A 21,731-nucleotide genomic window follows, 5' to 3' on the forward strand; every position below is an offset into this window, starting at 1 on the left:
AGGATAGTTCCTTGTCGTATGTCAACCTCGTTAAAAAATGAAACCAAGGGTATGAGGATAGTTCTTTTACTGTGTCAACCTCGTTAAAAAATGAAATAGGTCCATGAGGATAGTCCTTTTGTTGTGTCAACCTCATTAAAAAATGAAACAGGTCAATGAGGACAGTTCCTGGTCTTATGTCAACCTCGTTAAAAAATGAAACTAAGGGTATGAGCAGAGTTCCTTGTCTTGTGTCAAGCTCATTAAAAAATGAAACAAGGTCCCCTGGAGCAAGTTCAAAGTCGAGTCTTTGATTAAATCTCGTAAAAGAATCTTCATTCCATCCACCTGATAGCCATGAGTAGTCTACTTAGATGAATGTAATGAAGCTTAGGGGGCATGTACCTAATGGTAAAGTTAAGTTTCCCTGTAGGTTATGTGAAAAGAATCACCCCATTCACCTTTGTCCCTATCTGGACGAAGCTAAAAAGGTGTTGGATAACCGTCTTGCTTCATCGCAGCGACTTCCATCTGGTTACAGGAGACTCTCCCTTTCATCATGTTGGGGGCATGTAAACCAATCTCAAGCATAGTTCTTCATTTCAAGCTTGTGTAAAAATGAAACTGAATTCAAGCATAGTTCTTTGTTTTAAGCTTGTATAAAAATGAAACTAAATCCAAGCATATTTTTTTGTTTCAAGCTTGTGTAAACATGAAACTGAATCCAAGCATAGTTTCCCATGGTTCAAGCTTGTGTAAAAATGAACCCATCTCCATTTAACCCTCGTGATTGCCATTCTATCAACCTCTTTCATTAGATAAGCCTAGGTTGTTTTCATCCCATCGCCATCATCCCTTTGGCTAATCATACGCTTTGACTTGGTTGTTTTACCCTTTTTGAGGGATAGTTGCAATGAATGGTCTTATTAGCCAGCCTCTTCACATAAATCAACATGTTTTTAGAAGTTCCAACATCACTGGAACCAATTGCTACCTTAGACACCACTTGTTCCTCAAAATGGAGTCCTCTTTAAGCTCTTTTCAGGCTCTCTAATCATGAAAAGATTGTCGAGCGCTTGTCCTTTCCATCTCATTAACAAATTGGAAATGATATCTCTCTTGTATTATTTTACACTTTTTCGGACTTGAGATATTAATTTATGAAAAATAACTTTTGGAGTTTCCTTTTTGTCCCTTTTCAAACTCTTTAAACATGAAAAGAATCGAGTTATCTTTGTCGTTAAACTTGTTAAAAACATCAAATAGCGACAAACTTGTCCATCTAGACAATACCGAGTTTCACCTTCGCTAGACTCGTTAAAGCATCAAATAGCGATGGATTCACCCGAAGGGTGAAATTATACAACAAGCATATGTTATCGTCTTGAAGATTGATAAAAATAAAGAGGTATTGGTCAGAAATGACTAGGGAAAATTGGAAAAAAGGGGAAACACTTTATGGTAGCAAGTCGCTCTTGAACATGACACTTTCACCTCATCACCGCGACTATGTGGGTTGGGTCATTCAGCTTGATGGTTATCACACCGTTGGTCTATCATACCATCCATTACTCTGTTTTGGGTCAATGCTACCAATTCATCTTAGTGTCGTTGACATGTTCAAGAGAAGTCATTCAGTTCAAACTTCATCCTTTGCAATACTGTAAACCTACATTTTCATGACCGCCATTCCTGAACCTTCTGTCGTCAGTAGATTTTTCATCTCCAAAATCATTTACCTCATTTTGTGTTGTTGATGTGGGATACATCAAGGCCCTCCTGCGATGAGTCGCTTCTTGTTGACATCAACACATTATCTAAGAAATTGACTTAGAAACACCCCTTCAATACATTGAGGCTTGCATACATCAATGTCATGTTTCTCGCTTTTGGCGATAGGTTGACATCACTGGCCTTTGACCGAGAGACTTTGTATGGTGTTCGACATCAAATCATTTATTCACACCATGTGAAATGTACTGTAGTACCTTGAGGGTCATTATCATTATCAATGATTCCTCTCGCGTCTGTTAACAGCTTACATCATTGGCTAGTAATTAGATGATGTCTTCCCATGTTCGACTTCAGATCATCTATTCACATGGTTAGACTTGTACTTGAGCGAAAAATTGAACGAGATTGAAGACCTCGTATCTAGTTTCATGCATCCGGGTTGCAATATTTTCAGGAGTACTAAATCAGATGTACAATGACCTTACATTCATGGTCATCCATTCATGGGTCTATATCTGTAGACGACTATATTTGTACATCTAATGAAAGTTTATAAGCTAAGCATGGGTATGTCTTCCCTCAACAAGTTCATGAGAAAAAAATCAAATTGTCATGATATATGTATTGTAATTGATGCAGGTCACCTTCCGCTTTGAAACCTCCTCTCCACATGATAAAGCATTTCACTCGACATACATATTTACGACTTCATGCTTTAGGGGGAAACTATTACATATTCCTTTGGGCACATCAACTCCAACCTACAGATCAATACTATTAGGGCCCATCAAACCCTAATTTAGTTGTTACATGCCCTAAAGAAGTCAACTATCAGAATCCCTAGCTTCCCAAGAAGTTCCATGACTGAAATCATCCAAAAACTGCCTCTAAGAAGATCAGTGTAGGCAGACCTTCATTAGGGTGCGTTGTAGTGCAGTCCTGTACACTGCTAGGGTGCTATGCAGCGTAATTGAGCCCTCTTTGGCCTGCGCTAGGCGAATTTGAGCGAAATTGCATTGGGGTTTGGGAATATTCTTATCCATTGGATGCATCTAGAAGTTTCCCAAGTTTAACTACTCCTTTGAGCTCGAATTTGGATGAGGTAGGGAGTTAAGGAACATCAATCCCTTTATCCCTTCCTCCATGGAAATAAATCCTAAGTTTGGGAGGGCATTCATTATCACCATTTATGGCATAATTTCCTTCATTCACCTATAAAAAGACCATTCATCTAAGTGATTAGGGGCTGGAAATCATTGAATTATAGGGAGATGCTGTTAGTATGAGACTTGAGTTGATTTCAAGTATTTTAATGACGTCAAAACGTCTTGCTTGTTATGAGGAGAGGATGTGATTGAACTGGAGGAGTGATGTTGAATCAAGTAAATTGGGTTGTAACTCTTCCTTTTACTAATAAAGTGTTCAAAGCTTTTTCCATATGCTTGTATTGTCCATTGATGCTTTCATATGTGTATCATGTACTTGATTCCATGCTATGTTTAATCAATAGATCATTATCATATGCTTTGATTGGTTTTTGTCTTTTGTCTGTGTGTAGGTACTCTTTAGATTAAGTACGGAAAGGAGAGACATAATTGGTCAAGGGAGATAAGGAGTAAGCGAAAGCTACAAGTAGGCTTCTTTAACTCTTATTTAATCTATTGGTCATAGAAAAAGTAGAGAATTCTTTGCACTTTTGTTCTAGACTTAGCTACTAGTCTAGGGTTTAAGCGTTTATCCGTAGACACTAAAACTTCCCAAAGCAATAGTAAATCCTCAACTTGATCAAGTTGTAAGTCCTTACTTACTCCTAACAAAATTCCATGCCCTCAGGAATGAATGGTCCTTTTCCTCTTGCGTGCCTTATGTAGGGGTGAAGCCATTAGAAAAAGCCCTCACAGTTGTTCCAACTCAAGATACAAATAGAGGAATATTGCACCTTGTACGAAGTATTGAAAAAATGGTGTATTGTGTTGTGAAGTCAAACCACCACCCTAGGAGAAAGAGTTATGAGAGTTGGAAGGGGGGTTATGGAATAACATTAATACCTAGTTTTGCTGTTATGTGAGAAGTGGACTCATTTGTTGAAGTAACTAGGCCTTTTGTGCCGTGCCGAGAAGTGTCAGAGCGTGGTGGGTAATTTGTAACAACAATCAACATGTCAACAATGTATGCTTCTACATATAAACTAAATTAACCACCCGATCTAGGATATGAAGGGTGCATATTAGATTGTTGTACGAAGATTTGTTCCTCGAACAAGGAGTTGTTCGAGTAATCCACAATTGGACCTCCTCATCAACAAGCGCGGGACCTATTCTGAAAACTTCTACCATAACACCATACTTGTGTATTGTAATTTCTTTACTAGAACCCTAATATTAAGCTTATAGAACCCTACATCTATCTTGTCGTAGAGCCCCCTTTCTCTCACCATCAAAGAACACCATCAGGCCATATGCGTCTACATACCCTTTATTATTATTATTGTAAAACGAATTCAATGGTGTGCAAATATTGACACTTCTCATAGTGACCTAAATAAGTAGGAGATACCCCCAAAGGTTTGTCAATTAATAATATATAACACCCCCTTATGTTCCCTTAACCCACCATTTCACAACTATCTTAAGAGCATGTGTTTCTTTATAAGAGGTCACAAGTTTAGATCCAGAGTGGGGTGGAGTATATACACCTCCACAAGTTTTTGCAGTCAAATTACTATGTAGAGGTAAATCTCTTATCCCACAAACAAGGAATCCATTACACCAATTCAATATCTGACTTGGCTGTGATCTTAAAAATAAATTATTATTATTATTAATAAAAAATTATATAAAAACAATAACTATTAAATTATTGTATTATGATTTTTTTTTTTTTTTAAAATAAGCTATCCATAAACCAATTCATAATCCAATGTTTTATATCCACTAGAATTTAAACTTAAATAATTACATTCACACCCTTTTTTGAAAAGAGTGTGATAAACATATGCACACAATAACTAGTAGGAAGAGGCTTGGAGCATATTGGGCTGGGCCAAACTATGGGCATTCCACATTAGAAGACAATTTTCATTCAATATAAAGACCCCACTAAATTTAAAACTTGGTTTATTTATTTAGCCACACTTATAAGTGGTTGTGTTAAGCTCATTATATGGGTTAAGCTCACAAATATAATGGTAACACTTGTAGGCATTTGCCAATCAATATAAGAGCCCCACTAAATTTAAAACTTGGTTTACTTATCAAACAGCACTTATAAATGGTTGTGCTAAAAAATATAATGGTAACACTCGTAGGTGGTTATGCTAAGCTCACGAATATAATGGTAATTAGAGTGACTTGATCCCAAATCTCGTGACAGACGAGGAGTCTATCCATTCTCTTTTGAAAAAAAAAAAGGAGAAAAAACGAATGAATGAAAGGCTTAGGTTAAATCGAGTTCCAAATCATTACACAAAGTGCACGTACACTTGCAGAATCCTCTTTAAAACTCACACCTTAATAAAATTTGATTTTAAACCTTAATAAAATTTGAAATCAGAAACAACAAACCATGGTCTGTGAAATGAGCATACCATACCTCCAGCACCCAAACCAGGTTAAAAATCCCAATTAGCATGACCAAACCTAAAAGACCAAATTGTTTGAGGGTAAAGAAATAAAAGAGCAGCCAGTTTGTTCTGAAAACCATTTGACATTTCTTGCAAGTGGTTCCAAGTCCCAAGCTACAATTAATATACCTACTTCAACCTCAGGTACCTGGAACTGAACTTCAAGCTATCTCAGCTATTAGGAACTGAACTTCAAGCTATTTTTGCCATGGAAGCAAGCGTATCACAACTGGATACCCCACTTCCTGCAGAAGAAATCGCCCACGACGTCTCTTTACCGGATGAAAGTCAGACAAGCACACAGACAATCAGAGAACACACAGTGGGTTCTCCTGGCCTAGACGAAAATCCCACCATACCGGCGGATACAGGAGCGGAGATATCTGGAGATGGTGGTGGCCTTCTGAATTATCCGAGTGCAGAAGAACTAATCGCTAAAGCCAGGGCTCCTGTGAAAAAGGAATACATTCGCTCCGCTCCTGTAAGGTCTGTCAATGCGAAGGACGAAGGTGACAACAATGGTACTGTGGCAAAGGTCTCTGTGGAGAAAAAATCAAAGAGGCAGCTCAAGAGAGAGAGGAAAGAGGTAGGCTTCTTTGGCTTATTTATTTATTTGTCTGAATATATAGTTATATAGTAGTGTATACCAGAGTCACACAATTTGGATTTGGGAACAAACATTCCAGAGAGCAGAATAGGAAAATTCTCGGCTTTATCACTTAAACACATAAACACGTTTTCCGTGGGTTTTCTTCTAGAGGCAGTCACCTTATTCTTGTCCTTATCGACAAAAATATAACAGAAAATCCATCTCACTTCCAAATTTTCTTCCAGAGAGAGTCACCTTGTCCTTTTTGACAAAAAAATTCAGAAGATTTATTGCACTTCTAAATTTTTCTTCCAGAGACAATCACGTTATCCTTGTCCTTATTGACAAAAAATACATAAGATTTATCTGACTTAAATTTTAGGTTTTCCATCTAGGACATATATTATGCCTGTAACGTCCATACATTTTAGAAATATGATAAAGGGTACAAGATTAAATTTTGCACAAGAATTTAGGAGCAACCAAATCAAGGAACAAATCAGAGGTCTTGCAAGGAGTATTTCAACTTAGTACAAGCAGAGGGAATCAAATTGTATTCTCTATTGAAACAAGTTGTATTTGTAAGAGATCTATTGCTCAAATTTCTTCAATAAAATTCTCAAACAAGCAGAGGGTTTTCCCAGTTGGGTTCCCTAGAAAATTTTGTGCCTTGATTATTGTGATGGTGTGTTTATTTCTGTTCCTATTTCGCTGCAAAATTTAGTAGAGAAATTATGTGTCTATATGAAAAGAAAGTAGTTTTCAGATTGTTCATATTAGTAGTTGCAAAATTTCGTGGATTTTCTACACTTGATGTATATTTTTGGTGGTTTTCGTGGTGCCATTAATGCCTTATGTTTTTTTCCTTTTTGGAAAATAACATGTTGAAGGTCAAAATTTGTGTCCAATATTAATGGTATTTTTTTAAAGGTAAAACCTTGCAAGGAAATTTAAAGGATAGTTCCACACATTCATGGATGGCATCCATAGTAAACTTGTTGACATAGACTAATGTACCTCACATAGGGGATTTGAACCAGGCATGGAACTAGCCAAATGCCTATTAACATTGACGAGAAATGGTGGGGCTAAACCCTTGGGCTATATATTAATGGTATACATGTATTACCATCAAAATCTGGGAAACCTTTTTGTTTGTCCTAAACTTTGTTAGGATGAATCAAAGGTCATGGAAATGTTTCTAGTAATAGAAAACATTTCAGTGAGGTTGGAATCATTTAGAAAATTTCAGTGATTTCCAAGACGATCCGTAGCCAATTTTGAGATTTAAGGATAGTTTAAAAGTGAGGTTGGAATCATTTAGAAAATTTCAGTGATTTCCAAGACGATCCGTAGCCAATTTTGAGATTTAAGGATAGTTTAGGAGTGACAACGGGGATTTTTGTTAAAATTGGCAACTAGGGCCAAACTCCACATGGGTCATCTTATTTATGGCAACTGATATTTTTCTTGGATTCCTCTCTCCGAGAGGTGTAGGATTGATCTAAAGATCATCCGATTCTGACATGTACAAATGAAGTTATGAATTTATTTTGATTATGGTCAAATTGTGAAGGTTGGCCAACAAACTTATGTAGGCTCAGAAGCCCAACAGTCACGTCTATTCATCCTCAACGTTGCATATAAAGAGAAGGTGACTTAGCCTCATTTGGACACACTGATCTTCACACTTCTCTCTCTCTCTCTCCTCATTAATTGGGTACGGATTTCTGGGCCTCTCTCTCTCCACACGTCCGAAATTTCAGTAGAGCGAAATTTCAAGACGCCGAAATTTCAGGGGAGCGAAATTTCAGGAGGCCAAAATTTCAAGAGACCGAATTTTTGGACAGTTTGACCAAGCGTTGACCAGGATGCGTTGACCTCCTTTGACTGCGTTTTTTGTGAGGGCTATCTCTTTTTGGGCAGGCCGCATTTCTGGGCACAAAAATTGAGGCTAAATGTTGACTGTTGACCAATGTTGATTGCAACTAGGGCTGGCCGCAGGTGGGCTGTTTGACCAGACTTTGACTAGGATGAATTTGACTGTTTTGAGGGTTGTTTTATCTTGTTGTTTGGAGGCTGAAGTTGACCGATTTGCTGAGGGTCAAATCTGCCCTGTTGACCAACGTTGACTTTTCTGGTTAGGGCTCTTTTGCTGCTGTTATAAATTATCAGATTTGTAAATTGTACTATCTCTCTCTGCTGAACTATTGAAGACTAAAAGAAGATTTGATCAAGAGTTTCCCCACATTGGGATTTGTCCCTGGTTGGTGCCACATCTTGTGTCCTCTTGTCTTGACTTGTCTTCTATTGTTTATGTTTATGTTCTATCTGCATTTTACTATCATGTTGATGTGATTGCTAATTTGAATATTGATACTGGGTTAATAAAGAAATTGAATTAAAATTGCTCTAAAGCATAGAACATATCATTGTTGCCTAAAAATAACACTTTTAAGAGCACTTCTAGTTCTTTTTCCCTTGAGAAATGTCTTTATATTCCATATGAGATATAAACATGTTTTGGTCCTTGATGGACTACTCAAACAATAAGGCTCAAAGCCATTACAAGAGATACTCATTATGAGCTCAACATGTCACATGCAAAAATTGAATCTAGGTGGGGAGGATAACAACATTTTTCCCAACCGCTTGAGCTAAACCCAATTAACTAAGAGCAATTCTAGTTACTTGGGTGTATATACACCTTAGTTGAAAAAATTGTGAGTTATTTGATACTCCTTAGTAAGGCTTTGCTTGACCTTGCTAGTGGGTTGAGTTAACTCCTTCCCAAGCTCGACTCTTTGCAAGTAGGTCAAACTTGCTCGCTGTGAGTGGGACCTCCTAGGATTCGCATGTCCAACTCATGCTATGGTAACTTGTAGGTGGAAGAAGAAAACTCATTAGCATCAATTATAAATGCCTAAAGAGAAAAGAAAAACTCTCATTTTGAATAATTTACGTTATCGAGTTTTACCAAGTTTTCGCCAACTTTGAATATGAAGTCTTACACTTTATCTTGTAGAGTCATTATCCAAGCTGAGTTTTTCAACATTGCTTAGTTGATATTGGATAATGGTATTGAGAAGAACTTGGTTTCTTAGCATTTCATTGACACACAATAACTTCCTACCACACCTTATCCCTCTCCTTATCATCTTGAATGGGTTACAAAAGCAAGTCAACTTGGTCCTATTACTCGGATCTTTTGTTATTGTTGCCATGGAACCTATTATTAACACTACTAATATTGATGTCACCTTTGAATAATTGTGACATCATTCTTGGCACTTCTTACTAGTATGATTAACATGATGGCTTTTGTAAAACCTTATTACTTGGGAAGGGATGGCAAGTTTTGTAAATTTACTTTTCTTCACTTATGATCCAAATTTATGCAAGAATGAAATGAAATATGGATTTAAACAGAAACACAGAGCTACAACGAACTGAACTTCAATTTAATTAATACAAATACTGAAAACTGTTTACATGCAGAATGGAAACAAACTAGCTCGGGTGATGGTAGCTTATCTCTAAGAAGAGATGTGACGGCTACATGCCTTTTGAACTGTGTTACAATGAAGCTTGAAGGCCTTTTTATTATTGAGAAACAAGGGAAAACCCTAAACATCCAAAAACCTAACCCTAGGAGGTGAAGCGCCAAAAATTTGTGGGTTTCGTTGGGGATAATTGGTACATCAACTTCCCGGGGTCGTAGCTTTGGCATACAATCTTCCTTTGACACGTACGATACCTTGTTAGAAAGAACTATCCGAGGACAATAACTTTCGAAGAGGTTTGCAAGGGTTTGCCCATTTTCCAAAGAAAATGTCATTTAGGGCCTCAAAACAACTCCGAAAGTTCAGGACCCGAAAAACCGCCAAAATCGTAAACTATGCTACAATTAAGGAAATTGAAAGAAAGAGTGTTGGGGGTCCAAGTGGAATAGGCAGGTGGCTACCAATATCTACCTAGATCAGTCCTCCTTCCTTAGGAAGCAGTGGTCCCAATTACATTGAGTGCCTCCATGAGTTGGGGAAACTTCTGCTGAACTTGGTCCCTGGTGAGCCCCTTTTAGCCACCAACTAGCTCGTTGTGCCATTTCTCTGCCACCTGAGGCAACCATGTGGTCCCTCATCTATCTGTCATGATCGTATGTTTGAAGGTGGGCCTCTCGAACTGAAAGGTATGCCTTGAGATTTGGTAATTGAATATTGTAGTTTGCTTATTATGGACACTTTTGGGGCATGGATTGGTGGGGGATTTGGCGGAAAGGGTGGGCTAGGTCAGTGCTTCTGTTCCCTAGACCTCTTTTGGATGTTACCCTTGGATCTCAGTCCCATGGGATCTCTTTTACTGAACTTTGGGTTTTAGGATGGTACTACATATGAAACCCTGATCTTGGTTGCATAGTCCCGCTCCCTCATCCACATCCATTATTCCCCTTCCATTCATTAGAGCCCCATTCTTTATTTTTCCCACCTGGGTTCACATAAGGTTAGCTTTCCCCCTCCCCTTGCCCACACCTTGGGTCGGGCCTGGAATGATGCCTTAGAGGTTGATGCAGTTGAAAAGAAAAGTAAAAACATAATTGGCCACATTCAACAAGAAAATATACCACAATATGCAAAAGATGGCCGGGACAAACACATTTAACACATGGGCAAAAACCAATACATGAGCTCTAACCCATTTTCATGGCCATCACCTTGGTTCCTATAGGCCCTAGATTAGCTTCTTTTATCATTCAGGAACCCATGATTGTCCCAACCCCTGGTCAGTGTTTTTAAAACCGGAACAGGTGACTGGACGATCCACCTAATGAACCGATTTACCGACCGGAACCGGTCTAATCGGGACTAGTTTGGTCTAGACGAACCGGTTTTAGAAAAATACATTAAATAATTAATTTTTAATGAAAAAGACTATTTTTAAGATTTAAAACCATGATTCCAAGCCAATAGAGAAAATATGCAAAGATTGCTCATTGATATACCATGTAAAGGTGAATATATCAAAATGGCACCGAGTGCAATACATATCATCGACAAAATACATAAGCAATGAGGCTCTAAATGGCCTCTAGAGTGCAAAAACAAAGCTTACAAACTATGGTGCCAATGGCTTACTACAGACTCAAGTCTACATATATGATAATACTATAATAGTGATCAACATTATCACTTGAAACTTCTCATGAGTCATCATGATCAAACTCAGTTGGTTGAGTCTTGACTCCCAAACTTTGCAGTCACAAACTTCTCTATTGGTTCAGTGACTTGAGTCTCAAACTTATGAAGGTATTCTGCCCTAATATGCCCTATTATTTAATTTGGTGCTCCACATGGCTTTACATGGCTTCCTATCCCAGCCAAGTGTTGCTTGAACCTGTTAATACCCCCTCCTTGAATGGATTTTTGGCAATATTTGCAAATCATTTTGCCATCAATCATATCACAATGAGCCCATGCAGTATCTCTGGCTTTTGGAGGCATGATGACTACTACTTAGCTTAAACTCTGCTGTTCCACTACTCCAGCAAAAACTCAACACTCTCCAAGCTCCCAAGCAAACTCACAAACACTCCAAATGAGATGTGTGAGACAAATGAGAGGGAGAGGGAGGGAGAGGGTGTTTTTGGAGGGAAAGCACTCTTAGTTTCCCTCCAAAAACCCTAAACACAGTCAAAAAGTCATTTTTTGGGCTCACGGTGGGCATGCTTCCTAACTGGCCGGTTTCGTCCTAAACCTCAAACCGACCGGTTCCATCCTAAACCGGTCGGTTAGGACTGGTCTTCTGCAAAAAATGGCGAAGTGCCCCCTCTGACAGGGTTTTTTGGCCGGTTTCGACCGGGGGGCCTGCTAACCGGCCGGTTAGACTGGTTACCGGTTAGCAAGGCCGGTTTTGAAAACTATGCCCCCGGTGTGCAATGAATCGCCCTACCTTAAAGGGGATATCCACTGCTATACCTTACACATCATGCTCTTATCCCTTGAGCCCCAAGCAGTTAATCAAAGAAAAATCATAGAAGGCAAAAGGCATATAAAGAAGGATGGGAAAATCAAGGTCGAGGCACCTCATGCACCATGATTGCTCTCTCCTATACATTATATACCCAAGTGTAGGTTTCCCTTTTACTAGCTACCCTTGTACCCTAACATGTGGCCCAGGGATGCCCCTTTCATTCCCTACTCCATTCATCTCTTTTTCACATGCCACCACCCTTTGGAGGATGTACCTTGGACATAATATCCCCTTTAAAGGTAGAAACCACCTAATAGGGTACTTGGTTAACCCCATTTGGAGCTCGAAGGCATTAGCACATGCCAAAGCCCACTATGGAAGGGCATGCCATTATGAAGTGCCCACCTGTTGTCCATGGTTTGTAAGCTCTTTAACTCGATATCCTTAAATGGCTTGTTGTACTGGAAGGCTAGGGGTGGATTGGATTTTATGCAGGATTCTAGATGGTCTCCATTTTGGGTTTGGTCTCCCTATACGGGTTCCTAACCCTCCAAAGGGCTACATTGGCACATGTAAGGTGTGTGTAGAGAGCCATGGGCCTTCACAACAGTAGACAACACTCCATGGATCTCGAAAGATGTTTAGAGATTGCTCGAGATTCACCTATTGGATGAGGAAGATGCACCTGGTTCACTATGCCCAGTCAGACCCACAGTTGTACCATGCACTTGGCAGATGACCCAGGACTCGTATGCTGATATGGCATCACTTGCACCATTATCTGAGCCCTTACAGATTGTCTACAGGGATCTTCGATCTATTTCGAGACCTATGAGGTTACTTGTGTGCCCCCACACCCGTTGGGAGCACCACAGGTTTATTATTTGGAGAACTAGGGGCCAATCCCTTGTCCACTACTTTTGGGAGTCCTATTCATCATTATGGAACTTATGGACTTCATCAGGCTTCTTAGAAGGCCCAACGATATGTATTATTGATCATTCAACTTTTTGAGAGTCTTATTCTTTTGTTTATGAGCTAGTTAGGTGGACTTGCCACCAAAAGTTAGTTGTTTTGCACATTATTTTATTCTAGGGGGTTAATATAGGCCCAAGTAGCTAAATCGAACTCATTAGAAGTGTATAAATAGAAGTGACTGGGATTCATTTTAGCATCATCACTTGGATTGGATCATTATCTCTTGTGAGATTTTTGCTATTCCTTCTTGGGGGACGAAAATTTGGAGCATGGATGAATTTTGATGTTTAGATTATCTTTTCTTATCTTGGAGCTTCTTGATTGGCAAGTTTATTGATGGTTGGATATATTCTCTTACATGTAAGTACAAATTTAATGCTATTTCTTCTTTACTTTGTCACATGCATTGATGATGGGATTTTTGCTATACTAGGGCTAATTGCTGCATGCATTTACTGCAAAATTGTGGAATTATGTTTCTATATAGCATCTCTCTATGTATGGGCCTGGTTGAACGAATTTTCCTAGAGATAATTCTATGGTTGAATTTATCTTGATAAGCCATCTCATCTGGCAAAACGAAGTATAAAAGCTTTTAAGGTCACTCTCCTTTGACCTAAGGCTAAGAAAAGTTGTCCTTGAAGCCTCCTTGACCTTGAAATAAAGTCCATTCCCATTGTTCTTCTTGACTCCAATCTCCCCAAAGGATTAGGCACTAGTCTACCATACGGTGATCATTTTAAGAACCATTTTTTTCACCTCTTCTTCTTCATTCTAGGTCTAGCCACTTTAGGTCTCCTAGGGCATCGCTTTCCCGACAAATCACCCATAGAAAATGTTTGATCTCTTGGCTTCTTTTGCACTGGTGTGTCTCCTAGGTCCCCTCCAAATTTGAGGAGATTCCGACAGTGGGATTGTGAGATATCCCAAGCCCTAGCCTTGAGACCAAATTTTGTTCTAGGTTTCCCTAGGCTAGTACCTCGTAGGGATCATTTTAGCAACTTTAAGTAAAGATCCTTTCTTTGATCCCCTTCTTTTCCTTGTTTAGGTCAAAATTATCATTAGTTGCTAAACTCCCTCCTCTGACCTAACCTAGGTCCACTTGGTCTCTTGTGGTCCCATATCTTATTAAAGTCAACTCTTCAAAAATCACTTGGGAAACCAAGTTCCACAAGGATTTAAGGGTTTAGGAAGCTCCTTTACAAGTCACATTCCCTAAGCCAAGCCCTCAAATCCTTATTCCCCTATCCTAAAGAACCTTGCACCTTGCTTAAGAAGCGAGCAGGTCCCACTCTTGAGTTTCCCCTAGGAAAGGGTCATCGGGATCACTTCACATCCATCTTAGTTGATCTATCCTTCATAAGTGATTCCCTATATATCGGGTCTCCTCCCATCTGTTGTGAAAATTTCAGAATCTACACATTAGCAATCCTACTGCAATCACTGGTTTATCATCTCCTACTTGTTCTTTACATTCAACAAGTTATTTAATAATTTAAACAACGATGAAAACACTATCGTAGACTACACATACATACAGATCATGAACTAAAAATGAGAACGAGACAAATACACAAGGGACATCGTTATTTTTGGACAAGCGTCTCTGGAAAAAACCCAATTCGGGAAAACCGATGTAACATATAGAGGGTTTGTATTATTAAGCAGATTTCTGAATACAACTAGGGTGCCAAATCTGGCCCACCCAACGGAGAATAAACCTGGCAGAAGTACCTCTATTTGGAGACAGATATTTTGGCAAATCCAACAACTAGATGATTAAACCCCATAGATGACAATGCTGTTCCTAGTGCTGGGTAGCGATGGCTACTCCAAGCTCTGTGCTGGAATTGTGTCACCTCCTCTAGGAGCTGCGCCACCCTCCCAGTGAGTCTTCCTTGCTTAGAAATCGATATACTGAACTACTACTCTCTCTGCCTCACAAAAACCCCAGTGCTGCCTCTAAATGACTGCGTCAGCCCCCCTGGCTTCTGCGTCACCTCATCTGGAGTTGCACTGTCTCTCCTAGTGCTACTTTCCCTCTTTGCTATGTATTCTCGGCCTTGGATAGAAGTCCCTCTGTCGAATTGCCCCTCTCACTGCAACTTAGATCACTAGCTCGATTTTCTCAGCAATCCTTGCCCCAGAAAAATCAAACTCTTTGATCTCTCAAGTGTATCTCCAACTGACCCTTAAGCTTCCTCTTATACTTTTCCTGTTGATGAATCAACGACCAAAATTAAGTCCCTAATCAATGGCGAAGATTAAAACAGATTCGATCCTCGTCACTTAGAAGTTTCTTACCCATATTCTTATTAATACCCATTAATATTTTATTTTCCTAAGTTTAGACATAGGAACTCATTAAAAATATTAATTATTTTGATAACTCCTCATCTAGGTGGGATTTCTCCAAACGATTTCTGGTTTCTGGAGATCTCATGTGTTCTAGCCCCTCCACAAAATTTCGGAGCTAGAGCACATCTGATGCTACCCAAAATCAACAGCTGTGAAAGTCGTAAAGAGTAGGAAGCTTTAGCTGTGGTGACAATGGGCTTTATCTTCATTGTTGCCCTTGACCTAGTAAGTGCCCTTCTAGGACCCCCCTGCTAGTTTGAGCAGTAATAAATACCTCTTGTGGCCTTGCAACAACCTATACTCCAACCTGTGCTTGCTTTGGGTCTCCAACATGCTAAAGATAGGACGAATCCACTGGTCGAACTGGTCCAATATCTGCATGTAAAAATCAATAGTTAGCCTTGGATACATGAAAAATATAATTTTTTTTGTAAAACTAAAAAAAATAAAAAAATCAAAATGATTTTGTTTTACCTATGGCACTCCATTGCTCACCTTCAGGTAGCACGAGCTCTGGATCTCTGCATAGTCCATCCCTTCATATGGATAGTCTTCAACCATAAAGAGTGACATACACAAACATCGAAAGAAGACAGGTGTGAAACTCATGGAGGATGCACCAGCATGTCTAGACATGAGGTCTACCCTTCGCCTCATCCGTGGAGCTCTAGGATTTGACAAATCAAGTTAGAAATGCTGTGGGCGGAGTAATGGAATCCTCTCTAGAGCGAATGAGATTAAAATGGAACCATACCCAAAGTTTTTCAATCTTCCATCCTTTGCCTTGGTGAGTTGTTCTTTCATGTTAGCTAATACCCCCTCACTCCAGTTGAACCCTGTTGGCTCTATGCACTTCAATGCATATTGCATTTGGGACTTGTTAGCCAAATGCAAGGTAGCGCTGCTGGATTGTCCTGAGAAGCAAACGAGCCACATCCTTTATCTCGATTTTCCCATCTGTGGTTGGTTGGGATCGAGGTGTACAATGTGCAACAATATACTCCTTGACAGTTTCTCCCCCCCTTCTCGAACTAGATAACAAGATAGGAGCAACTCTCCTGGATAAATCTGTCAAGAAATAAATGTCTTCTACCTGTATGCTAAGCATATGTGCTCCAAGCCTGAAGGATTGTGCCTACACATCCCATGCCTGGATAAGATACTCCAATAATTCCATATGTTGTCTCAACCCAGGAAGTCAAAAGAATTTGAGAAGCCCACAGTTTCTCAATGTCTGTATGGTTGCTGGATCATTGGCAGCGTCCATGTCTTGGACTTCATGTTCTCTTTCCTGCCAAATTAGAGCCATTTTGTTCTGATGAATTCCTGAAACATGACAAGAAAAATCATTAGAACAAATCTCATGCAAAAATATGAGAAGAATTTGGGTGAAAAGAGTAAAGCAAAATTTTCAAATGCATCTAGCGCACCCTACTAAAGGGAGACAGTGCGCTATAGTGCCCTCCACAGTTAAAGTTTTATTGGCCCAACACACTTTTCGATACTGCTGGAGTGCACTGGGGCTAGGGCGCAAGATTAAAGCCCTAAGTGACTTGAAACCTGGAAAATTTGCATTAAATGAAAAACTGAAACCGTGAAAGGAAAGAGGAAGGCAAGATCTTCTACTTGGAAGTGACAGTACCGAAAATGATCCATTGGATATGCCGCAATCCGCTGCTAAAGATCGAGGGAAAAATGTACTCAAAGCTCACTCACCAAGAGATAAAATGTGAAATGGTAAAATTGAAATCACATGCTCCCATTTATGGTCATTTTTAATGATTATTCAATTATATTTTATTATTTTGACCTAAATTGACCTAACTTCACATTCACCATGTATCAGATATTTTTAATCTTTTCGTGGTGTTTTGAGTAGGTTAACAACTAATTCACCTCACACGGGCACACGGGACACGACGGACATGGGGATTCGAGTGTTGGATACATACACGTTGACCCCCGGGAACAAGACTCGTTCGGATACATTATATACTATTTTATTAAAAAATATATATATTAAAAATTAGATATTTCTTACACAAATTCTCATTCATGATACAAATAACATTATGCATACAAATACAATTGTGACATAAATAATAAATCATAATACATATTCAATTCATCAATGATCCAATAGGAGAAAGACAAGATAGTAAGATAAAGATACTGTAGTTTTCTCATTAAGTCATCAAAATCAAAATGTGTTACATAGGTAGTGCAATGTCAATGGCAAATAGAAATAGCAAATACAAAACAACTACAAGTATACAAGCCTCAAGGTAGTAGGTAGCTCATGAGTTGTCAATCCTCATCATCAAAATCAGCATCATTGTACTCATCATCATGGTCACCACTACTCTCTTCTGCTGCATCCTCCTCCCCTATATCCAAAGTCATCTCTGCATCTGCTGGTGTGGAGGATAACTCCTCTACAGTATCACCGTCATCAAATGTGACAGGCTCTGGCACTGGATCATTGAGATCCAAGTTGGCCAATGCCAACTCAACACTGTTGTCCAGACCCATATCATTAGGAAAGACATCCCACATCTTTGTCTTTCCCTTCAACCACTCATCCCTCTGCCTGTAAATAACACGAAGGTTGGTGTGCACATACACCATTGTCTCTTCCATGGACTACTCAAGCCTGCTCTTCTTGACACTATACAAATTCCCATATGTGCTCCAATTCCTCTTGCAACAAGAGGATGAATCCACCTGAGAGAGGAGCCTCATGGCTAACTGTTGTAGAGGAGGGCTTGTTGCCCTATGATTTTCCCACCAAGAAAAGGGCTTCTTAGCCCCCTATCTCTAATCAAATCATATCCCGCAAATCGGCCAGTGCCAGTGGAAAACTCTCCAAAGGCATCCTCCACCTCATCAAGGGATGCTCTATCCTGAAAAAGCCGCCTGAATGCATCTTTCCTCCCTTGTGAGATTTCACCATCCATGTGAGGAGGGAGTCTGTGAGAAGGTCCACCATTCAACCACTCATGGCTGTAGTAATTTGGGTTCAATGAGTGAGCCAAACAATGTAAAGGTGTTCAATTCTTGTCTCATCTGCTGACAAGAATATCCTGTATGGTGGTGAAGAAGGCCTTTGATGATGTCTCATACTCGAGGCACCCACTCTGTAAAATAATGCTCCTAATAGACTCAATCATGGAATCCCATACCTCGTAAACCTATCCTAGGATGGGTTGGTCTGTATCTGCAAATCGAAGAAAAGAAATGATAGGGTCCATGATTTGAATAAGTAGATCTACCCTCTCCCACCAAGCATCATCTAACACTGTGTCCTTCACTCTTTTAGAGGCTACTTGGTCTGCCATTCTCCAAAAAGACCAAAACTCTGAAATAACCATGGCCCCAAGAGCGGTCTTGACCTCCCTCAACCTCTTCAACATGATGAATGAAGAGGCAAACCGTGTATCCACAATCTTCAACGATAATATATTGGTGTACTCCTTGTAGATAGTGAGGGCATTTGTATGATTTTGTACAAAGTTGCGGATATGCTGTGCATCCTCAATAATGCTTCCAATCCAAAGCACATCAGAAGCAATAGATTTAAGTGCTAAGTTCAATGAATGGACAATGCAAGGTGTCCAAAACACTTGTGGATATTTAGCTTCCACAATCATGCCAACAACCTTGCAAACAGGTGCATTATTTGTAATGATTTGCATACAAGAATCAACACCTACATCTTCAATAACTTTAATAAACAACTCACCCATATATTGTGCATCCTTGTATTGTCCAAGTGCATCCATTGATTTCAAGAAAGCTGAACCATTCAAGGAAGACACCATGAAGTTGATGAGCGGGTGCCTTGTTGGATTTGTCCATCCATCAGAAACAATGCTAAGCCCAAATGTTGGCCATGCTGATTTAATAGGCTCAAGCATTTTTTCCACCTCTTTTTTTGTCTTCGTCAACAATGTGGTTCTAAGCTTCTATGACCTAGGAGACACATACCCTGATGGAGCCCCTTGAGTTAGAGCTCGACACATCTCAATAAATAGAGGTGAGCATGCAACATTAAAGGATATGAAGTTTTGATAGAAAAAAAGGCAATGGTGAGATCAAACTCGTCCCATTTCTCTTTCTGAAAAATCTTGTCTATTGGACCAAGTGAAATTGCCTTTCTTTTTGCTGCTTGTCCCCCACCAGAACTCTCAAATGGGAATTTGTTGCTGCTTTTCCTCAAGAATGGAAGAGGTTCATCATTCTTGGTTTTTAAAGATTTTGCAGCTACATTTTCCATACCAACATTGGACTCTCTTTCCATTTCTTTCGTCTTTGGTAAAGGCACCTTTGTACAAGTTGCAATTCCACAACTTGGTAAAGCCAACAAATGAGCTTTCACACGGAAATATGTGCTTGTGAAAGTAGTGTTAACTGCATTTCTAACTCACATTGCCTCCTCCCTTCACCTTGCTGCTTGGCCCTTGCTCTCTTGTGACATATTTCCACAAAGGATATTTGTTATCTTGAGGAGGATGTCTTCCCTCAACATTTGAAGCTGCTGTTGCAACCCTAGTTGCAATAGAGGGAACACTTGCAGTAGACCCTGATGAAATTGGGAGAGGAGAGGCATCTCCAATGGGGACATTCTTCCCCTTCCTTTGCTCCTTCCCTACTGCTCTTGATTGAGCCATGAGTGCTGTAAAAAATAAACAAAAAATGCACAAATTTGTAAAAGAAATGCACATGCAAATTGCTGTAATAAAAAGGCAAAAAAATAGAGAGAAAATGCACTTACCTGTTGCTTAAATCTCCTTGAAAGTGCTCCCACACCCTTTGCTCTTTGGTTCCAAGCGCCCACAACAAATCGACAACAAACAAAAGAAGTGATTGTGAAAAAAGAATAGGTAAAACTGCCTTTTAACGCCACGTGGAATGCCCAAATTCGGGATTCGTGTCCGATTGGGACACGATCCTGACATGATCGTGTCCCGATCGGATGCGACCGGACATTTTCGGAAGGACACAAATCCATGCGAATCGTGTCTGATTCGCCTGATTCGGGACACAGTGGGCTAGCGGGATGAATCCAATTTCATAGACTAACAGTTGTTTGAAAGAACTTATGATATTTTTGAGTTGAAACATATCATTTTGACTATGAAGCATACATTTATTACTTTTTTCGGGCTCTGTAAACTCACGAAAAAGGAACCCCTTGGAGTCCTCTTTCAACTCTTTTCAGAGTCTCTAAACATGAAAAGATTGCTGAACACTTGTCTTTTCAAACTCGTTAAAGTAAATGAAAAGACGTCTACTCAATATAAGTTTAGCCCTTTTCCAGACTGAGATAGGCTATTTACGAAAATGAATACCTTAGTCGAACATGGCTAAGAGGTTCTTTTGAGTATTGTTTTCTGCCTTTTCAGGCTCAAGGGACAACTTTTTGAAAATGAACCTTTGTGGTTTTTTTTTTATTCGCTTATTTTTCAAACTCTCTAAACATGTAAAATATGTCGAGTTTCACCTTCGTAGAATTCGTAAAACATCAAACTACGATGGACTCATCGAACGTGATAGGATCGAACCACTCCTTCTCAGGGTTCGTTAAAAATACTCAGAGGGATTCATCCGAAGAATGAACTTAGAGATCAACCATATGTTATCCTCCTCAAGCTTGTTAAAAAATGAAGAGGTACTGACTAATTATGCTTAGGGAGATTGGGAAAACAGGGTAGTCCACCTATTAATGGCAGCGAGTCATTCTTGAGCGTGGCACTCTTCCACTTCATCTCCGTGGCTATTGGGTTTGGAAATTTGCTTGTCTTTTTGGTTCATCACACCATATCAAAGCCTCTGTATTCAGTTTTGGGTCAATGTTGCCAACTCCATTCCGTGCCCCTTGTATGTTCAAGAGAAGTTATTCAGTTAATGTTTGCTACAATACTCCTAAGCCTTCATTCATGTCTGTTGTTCCTGAACCAATTCCGTATCAGCATCATTTTGTCTCAAATCTTGACACCTGTTTCGTGTCATTGATGGGGGATACATCAAGACCCTCCTGCAATGGGTCGCTTCTTGTTGACATTAGCTCATAATCTAGGAAGTTGACTTAGAAACTCCCTTCGGTACCTTGGGACTTGCATACATCAATGGCAAGTTTCCTTGCTCTTGGCTAGAGTTTTCATCATTGGCCTTTGATTGGAAGATTTTGTGTGGTGTTCGACTTCAGCTCATTCATTCACACCATACAGATTGTACTTTGGTTCCTTGAGAGCCATTAATATCATTGATTGTTTCTTTCGCATTTGTTAACGACTTACATCATTGGTCGATAATCAAATGGTGTCTACCATGTTTGACTTAAACTCATTTATTTGCATGGTTAGACTCGTACATTGAACGATCGAGTAAACGAGATAGAAGACCCTAGATCTAGTTCCATCCATCCAGACTATGATTTCAAGATTAATATAGAAATTACAAAGTAGGATGGCTATGATCATACAGACAATCATCCATGCATGG

At 39.5% G+C, this 21,731-nt stretch overlaps 1 protein-coding gene across 1 annotated transcript in view; it reads left to right on the plus strand.

The window, feature by feature from the left end:
* The first annotated feature begins 5,256 nt into the window (after positions 1-5,256).
* The window catches only part of LOC149213504 (FMN-linked oxidoreductases superfamily protein), a 238,146-nt gene continuing 221,671 nt past the window's right edge, over positions 5,257-21,731 (plus strand). Inside the window, exon 1 of the mRNA XM_089392039.1 lies at positions 5,257-5,921. Within this exon, the coding sequence (XP_089248165.1) occupies positions 5,544-5,921 (378 nt within the window). The 5' untranslated portion in view covers positions 5,257-5,543. The remainder of the gene's footprint in view (positions 5,922-21,731) is intronic.

This window comes from Pinus tabuliformis, chromosome 1_1, assembly GCF_031772625.1.
Source record: "Pinus tabuliformis cultivar Carrire ecotype Pingquan chromosome 1_1, CPIR1, whole genome shotgun sequence".
Taxonomy (NCBI): Eukaryota; Viridiplantae; Streptophyta; class Pinopsida; order Pinales; family Pinaceae; genus Pinus; species Pinus tabuliformis.